The sequence below is a fragment of the Chrysoperla carnea genome, chromosome 2 (assembly GCF_905475395.1).
Source record: "Chrysoperla carnea chromosome 2, inChrCarn1.1, whole genome shotgun sequence".
NCBI classification, from domain to species: domain Eukaryota; kingdom Metazoa; phylum Arthropoda; class Insecta; order Neuroptera; family Chrysopidae; genus Chrysoperla; species Chrysoperla carnea.
In genome coordinates, this window is record NC_058338.1 from 81,640,548 (window position 1) to 81,648,055 (window position 7,508).

Below are 7,508 nucleotides of genomic sequence, written 5' to 3' on the forward strand. Positions count from 1 at the left end.
CATAAATATTAGAAACGCAGAAAAAGAGACCAAGAATCAACATAGAAGTGGATTATGGTACGAGTTGATGCGCTATGGGGAGAATGAATTACTGCTTCGAAATTTTTTTATGTAATGACTGTTGATAATACCATTCATAAACAGCTCTAAATGGTTCATGGAGTAGTGGCCGGGGATGGGCCAACCCATTTTTCGGTATCACAACGGACCCTATGGTCTAAGTGTGTCCCACCCCAGGACAGCTACTCTAACCTAACCTAACCTACTTAAAAAAATAATCCCTGTTAGCTTTAACTTCTGATAACCTTCACAACTCAATTTTTTTAAATGATTGATGAAAAATTTTTACAAAAAATACAGATTTACAGTTATAAAAATATTTTTGCATTTTCTCAAAATACATGGCATCCTGAATCGATTGAAAAAGTTTTAGTTCCCTAGGTAACCTACATATCGGTTTTTGGTGTCTTTTTTTTGTTGCACCTTTTTTTGGTTTTACCTCCCAACCAGCAAACAAGTATTAAAACGATAACGTGCGATAAGGAATATAGTTCCAAACTCAATCCCTATTTTTATGCGAAATTATGCGAATTTTTTCTATCTACTATAAGGGAATACTAATATTAAGGGAATATTAGCCGATATTTAAAAAAAATTGTCCAATCAACAATAAATTGAACCCGATGTTGCGTTATAACGATTAGCCTAATAGCTTGTTTATATACGAACATTTTTTAAATGTTCTCTTTCAAGCTTCGATTTGGTTGAAAATTACAATTTCCTGCAATATTCAAGTCATCGGGCAACAGACACTTTCTACTAAATGTCGGACAAACTTATCCACTTTTATCACATTTTGGACAAAAACAATTTCCTATTTTTTATTCATATACGTAAAATAGAAATCTACAAATTGAAATTTTTAGATTTTCTCGTTCGAACAAAAATTATAGAAGCCATCTAAATGAGAATGCCCTACTTAAAAGAATTCTCGTAGATGAGACTACATAATACATTGTAGTTTATCTCTTCTCTATCTCTATCTCTATATATTATAAATGCGAAAGTAAGCATGTTTGTTTGTTTGCTTGTTTGTTTGTTTGTTACGCTTTCACGCTAAAACTAGCGAATGGTTTTTCATGAAACTGTACAGCAATACAGTTCATACTTCATAATAACACATGATATATTAATATTTATCAAAAAAAATTATCAAAACCTACCACTTAGAAATGAAATACATGATTATACTTCAAAGCTCACCCTCAGGATTGCAGTATAAGAAAACATTTGTAGTACCACTGATTGTACGCGCTAAGTCCACAATTTCAGAGTAGTAATTCAAAATTACCACCATTCGCCTGGCAGCACCAACTCCCTGTCATGCGCATCATAACACTTTTTTGTGCGCTAGAAGTCACACGTGAAATTTTGTTTATCCAATTATTTTTATTAAAAAATTGTGTTTTAATTAAGAAAATATGCCTAAACATAAGAAAAAGTCATCATCACGGGATAGTGATCGAAGCAGAAAAAGAAAATCGTCACATAAGCATAGTGATTATGATAATTTGAAGAAAAAATTTAAACTCATGGAGGAAGAATTAGATAAACTACGAAAAAATATAGATCACACAACTAATAGTGATGGTGATATTGAGTGTATGGAGGAAGAAATATTGGTCACAAATAGTTCACCTTTGGATCTTTCTAATAAAAACGGTAAGCTGTCAATAAATTTGATTTTCTTATGGAACGCATTTTTGGTTATGTATACACAAATTGAATTAAAAAATTATATTTATTACTTAAACAAGTGGAATTGTAAATAGGTGTTAATTACATTTTAAGAAATTTAGGTACTGTAAAGAAAGGTTTATATAATTACTTTTATTAAAAATTATATTTTTTGTTGTTTTTAATAAGAATAACAACTATTGTCAACTATCAAGTATGATAGGGTAGACTAAACCACTTTCAGGACACCTTAAAAATAAAAATCAAACAAACACAATTGTTGGACATGGCACAATTTATGGATATGAATTAAAAAATTTTTTTTGTTAAATTTGGTAAATGACTGTTATATTTGCGCAACTGAGCTTTCACGAGAGGTCTGACATAGTTGAAATATTGCAAATATTGTTTATTATGGTTTAAAAATCAGTCAAAATTGTCATGAGTTATGTGGATAACGGACGTATTTACACAACTGAGCTTTCACGAGAGGTCTGACATAGTTGTATCGTAAATATTGTCTATGATAGTTTGAAATCAGTCAAACTGCCTGAAGTTATGTGGATAATTGATGTGTTTGCACAGCTGAGCTTTCCCGAGAGGACTGACATAGCTGAAATTGTTGCAAATAACATTTATTATGGATATGCATTCATAAAAAGTCTTTTATTAGTTATGTAAATAACTGAACAGCTGAGCATACACGTGAGGCATGACAGAGCTGCAAAAATTTTTAATTTTATTTTTTTGATCATTAATTAATGTAATCAATAAATAAGTTTCTCATTTGAAATCTAAATGCTGACTATTGCTTCAGGCGCTGGGATTTCCATGACTACCTCGTTTTCGACTAACCGTCCAGTGCTTTCGGACATTACGCAGGTGCTTAATGTCGAAACACCAGCTAATTTACTTACGAAACCAAGTGAATTAGAAATACAAGATAAAGGATCCACAGAAATTCTTGAACATAATGCACTCAAGTTGGACGTACTAGAAATTATTGGAGAAGCTCCAGTTGTTAAACAGGCTGTGTTAAATGTGTCGTCACACATATCAACAAGGTGGTTGAACTGGCTCAAAGTAGGCATGCAAAAAGGGGCTAAGGATGCCCTATTACAGAAATATCCGCGATCAGGGGATTGTTGTCTGGAAGCTCCAATTCTCAATGCTGAGATTAAGGCATGTTTACATGATCGAGCATTAAAGAAAGATAATTATTTTGCTACTACGCAAAATCTTGTTGGCTCGGCCCTATCAGCGTTAAGCGTGGTTATTGAACCATTACTTACACAAAACGGAGAAATTAATTCAAATAAGATGCTGGAACATTTATGGGAGGCATCACAACTTTTAATAGAAATTCACCGAAGTCAGACAGTGGCCAGAAGAGCATCTATCTTCACAGTCTTGGAAAAGTCCGTAGTGACTACGTTGGAGAAAATTGAAACAGATTCTTTTTTATTTGGTAATAATCTTACTGAAAAAATCAAGGAATCAAAATCGGTTTCAAAAATTGGTAATGAGTTAAAAACTCAACCAAAGAAACCTGTGTATAAGAGATCTACACCCAATAATTTAAACTCGCCAGGCCCCTCAGCATATCGTCCGACAACTCAGAGGGGCTGGAAGAGGAAATACCTACCTTCAAGATTGTCGGGCCACAGTCATCGGTCGAAACAACTGCTTGCATCCACACCCAAACAGCAGTATCCGAACAAACAAGGGAATCGCAAATAAAGGTAAATAAAATAGCAGGCCGTCTGAAAGAATTTGTCAAACAATGGTCTACTATTACCTCAGACAAGTTTATTCTCGATTGTATTAGTGGATATAAATTACCTTTTGTAAGAAGGGTTAGACAGGAGCAGCCTCCTTTAACGAAAAGTTGGCCCCCCTTAGAATTTCAAACAATTCAAATTGAGATAAATAGACTTATTCAATTAGGGGTTATTGAATTATGTGAGCCCGTTGATGATCAATTTTTATCAACGTTTTTTATGGTCCCAAAATCGGACGGTTCTAATAGATTTATCATAAACTTAAAGGGTTTAAATGAGTTTTTAGACCCAGATCATTTTAAAATGGAGGATATTCGTACGGTTTGCAAACTAATTTGGGAAAATTGTTTTATGGGATCAATTGATATAAAGGATGCCTACTATTTAATTCCGGTTCACCCGAGTCACAGAAAATATTTACGATTTTATTTTAATGAAGCCATTTATGAATTTACTTGTTTACCAATGGGACTTAATGTTAGTCCTTATATTTTTACAAAAGTTATGAAGCCTGTAGTTAATTATTTGAGATCCAGGAAATTTTTGTCTGTCATCTATTTAGACGATATATTATGTATAGGAGAGAATCGAGATTCGTGCCTAAAAAACCTAGAGATAACTAGAAATTTGTTGTCATATCTGGGTTTACTTATTAATTGGGAGAAAAGTGTTTTTTGCCCGGCAATGCGGTGTAAATATTTAGGATTTATCATCGATTCTAGTAAGCTTGCTCTAGAGTTAACGGTTGAGAAGCGTAAGTTATTATTGAACTCAATTTCTAAAATGAAAAAGAAAAATTCTTTTTCAATTAGAGAATTTGCTCAATTAATTGGATCCTTGGTAGCTGCTTGCCCAGCTATAGATTATGGTCCGTTGCATTGTAAATCACTTGAAAGGGCAAAAATTGAAGCCTTAATTTCTAATAATAATAATTTTGACGCAAAAATGTCTCTACCGGATTTTGTTATTAATGACCTCTTATGGTGGCAAGATAAATTACCTTCTTCTTCTCGAAAAATTAGATCGGGTAATTTCAGGTTAGAAATTTTCTCTGATGCATCGCTATCGGGCTGGGGGATTTTCTGTGATGGTAAGAAGACTCATGGATTTTGGAAAGACGCAGATCGAGAACTCCACATTAATTCTCTCGAATTAATGGCGGTTTTCTTTGGCCTTAAATGTTTTGCGAAAAATTTCAAAGATTGCGAAATACTACTTCGCGTTGATAATTCGACTGCTATGGCCTATATTAACAGAATGGGGGGCACACTTTTCCCACATTTGCATAACTTAGCGTCCGAAATCTGGAACTGGTGTGAAGATAGGAATATTTGGATTTATGCAACCTACATTCCGTCTAGAGAAAATAATATGGCAGACGAACAATCAAGAATAATTAATATTGATACTGAATGGGAATTGGCAGATTATGCTTTCCAAAAAATTATTTCAAAATTTGGTCGCCCATCTATCGATCTATTTGCCTCAAGAGCTAATGCAAAATGTAAATACTATTGTTCATGGATCAGAGATCCGGATGCTTTAACCATTGACGCATTTACTTTAAATTGGGGGAATAAGAAATTTTACGCATTTCCCCCCTTTGCGATTTTAAATAGAGTACTTCAAAAAATAATTAGGGATAAGTCTGTTGGGATACTTGTAGTTCCACTTTGGACTGCCCAACCATGGTACCCGTTATTTCAAAGACTAATGGTTGATCAACCTATTATTTTTAAACCAAATAAAAATTTATTAATTTCTCCTTTTAGAGATCATCAACATCCTCTTGCCAGCAAGCTTACCCTGGTTGCCGCCAGATTGTGCGGCTCTCGTTTTTAAAGAAAAATCTTCCGGAGTCTTCGATGGATATTTTATTAGCATCCTTATCTGAATCAACTTTTAAACAATATAACAGTATTTTAAAAGAATGGTGGGCATTTTCACAGGAAAATAATTTTGACCCTTTTGATACTAGCCCAACTAAAGTTTTGGAATTTTTAGCCGAGAAAGTTAAAAAAGGTGCAGCATATGGCACAATAAATTCAGCAAGAGCGGCAATCTCTTTAATTTCATCAGAAGATTTGTCAAATAATATGCATATATCGCGATTTCTTAAGGGGGTTTTCAAAATAAGGCCCAGTAAACCGAAATATGAGGATACTTGGGATGTAGCTCCGGTCCTAGTGAAGTTGGGTAAATATTTTCCGTTAGAAAAGTTGACCCTTCATGAACTCACAATGAAAACCATTGTATTATTAGCCCTGGGAACAGCTCATCGGGTACAGACATTCTCCTTAATCAGTCTGGATAATATTATTACAACACCTAACGGAATCAAAATAAAAATTCCGAACATTATCAAATCGTCACGACCGGGCAATTATCAACCGTTGCTGGATCTTCCATTTTTTCGAACTAAGCCAGAACTTTTGCATGGCAAGTTCTCTATTAGAATATATAAAAATAACCAAAGAAATTAGAGGCGACGAAAAGAAATTATTTATTGGGATACGGAAGCCACATAAAGCTGTATCGTCTCAAACGTTGAGTAAATGGATAAAATCAGTTTTAGTATCGTGTGGGATTGATAAAACATACTCGGCACACAGTACCAGGCATGCTTCAACGTCAAAGGCTTCAGATGTTGGACTAAACATTGACGTAATTAAAAGAACAGCGGGATGGTCAAAAAGCTCGTCAGTTTTTGCAAAATTTTACCATCGTCCTATTGCGGAGGAGAGCGATAAGTTTGCAATGGCAGTTTTGTTATAACATTCAGAATAATAAATAATGATTGTTTGGTACCGAATGTACTACATATTTTAATTGGAGTAAAATTTATTTTAAGAATAAAGTTATTTAGTTAAAAATCAAATTGATTAATTATTTAAGGATTGGTTCAATAAATAGAGGAGAGAAGAATTCAAAAAATTGTTTAACTCTAAACGGCTACAAATGTTTTCTTATACTGCAATCCTGAGGGTGAGCTTTGAAGTATAATTAATGATCAAACGAACTTACCTGTTCGTGATGTTCGATCATAATTATACGAGAAGCTCACCCGAAGAGATTGCAGTCCCTCCCAAAGTTCTAGTACCTAGATATCCCGAGGTCTGCGTTACTCTTGAATTCCTCTTCCCAATATTATCTCAAACAATTTTTTGCATCACTTTAAACGATATGATGCGCATGACAGGGAGTTGGTGCTGCCAGGCGAATGGTGGTAATTTTGAATTACTACTCTGAAATTGTGGACTTAGCGCGTACAATCAGTGGTACTACAAATGTTTTCTTATACTGCAATCTCTTCGGGTGAGCTTCTCGTATAATTATGATCGAACATCACGAACAGGTAAGTTCGTTTGATCATTAATTATAACACTCGTCATAATAATGATTTGCATATTGCAAACTATAGATTGCAAAAGTTCAAAAACTCTCCGGAAATTATTGGACGTGAATTGTACAATAATCTTCTCAGAGCAGAGAGTTAAAAAACATAGAGAGCATGCCAAAATTTAAACGTGAGCTGAAGAAGCATATTGTAACGTCGTGCCAATATAGTTTAATTTAATTTATTTAATTTTCATGTTGACTATACCTATGTACGTTTGTATCTTATGGTGAAAATAAATAATAATAATAATAATAATAATAATTTATAAAGATATATTAATAAAAAAAAAAAAATTTTTAATTAATTTAATTTGACATTACCAAAAATTACAGATTTCTATAAAAGAAGTCACTTGACATTACCATATATTACAGATTTCTGTAAAAATAGTCAATATAAAATATTTCACAGCCATCTTTTTTGATATACTCAATGAATAATTACGACTATTAAACATTTAAAAAAATAGAAAACCATACATATATTTTACCTGTGTAAAACAATCCTTACCATTATTTCGAGTGTTATAGAAAGGGGATAAGCGAAGCAGGTGGGTATCACTCTAGTAATTTTATAAATATTGTATTCGA

General features: G+C 33.4%; 1 protein-coding gene across 2 annotated transcripts; it reads left to right on the forward strand.

The window, feature by feature from the left end:
• The first annotated feature begins 1,480 nt into the window (after positions 1-1,480).
• Positions 1,481-5,353, forward strand: LOC123292483. 2 transcript variants are annotated; one of them, XM_044873183.1, is made up of 3 exons: positions 1,481-1,722; positions 2,555-3,479; positions 5,291-5,353. In XM_044873183.1, the coding sequence occupies exons 1-2, from the start codon at positions 1,482-1,484 to the stop codon at positions 3,475-3,477; spliced, it is 1,164 nt and encodes a 387-aa protein (XP_044729118.1). In that variant the 5' UTR covers position 1,481; the 3' UTR covers positions 3,478-3,479; positions 5,291-5,353. The 2 variants fall into 2 exon arrangements, with proteins under 2 accessions (XP_044729118.1, XP_044729119.1); XM_044873184.1 differs by lacking the exon at positions 5,291-5,353 and having other exon boundaries at positions 2,555-3,604.
• Positions 5,354-7,508: the final 2,155 nt, after the last annotated feature.

Excerpts from the sequence above, each read along its gene's own strand:
- LOC123292483 (XM_044873183.1), top strand. The coding sequence starts at position 1,482 with ATGCCTAAACATAAGAAAAAGTCATCATCACGGGATAGTGATCGAAGC. Across the intron at positions 1,723-2,554 it reads GGATCTTTCTAATAAAAACG|GCGCTGGGATTTCCATGACT; the intron begins GTAAGCTGTCAA and ends CTATTGCTTCAG.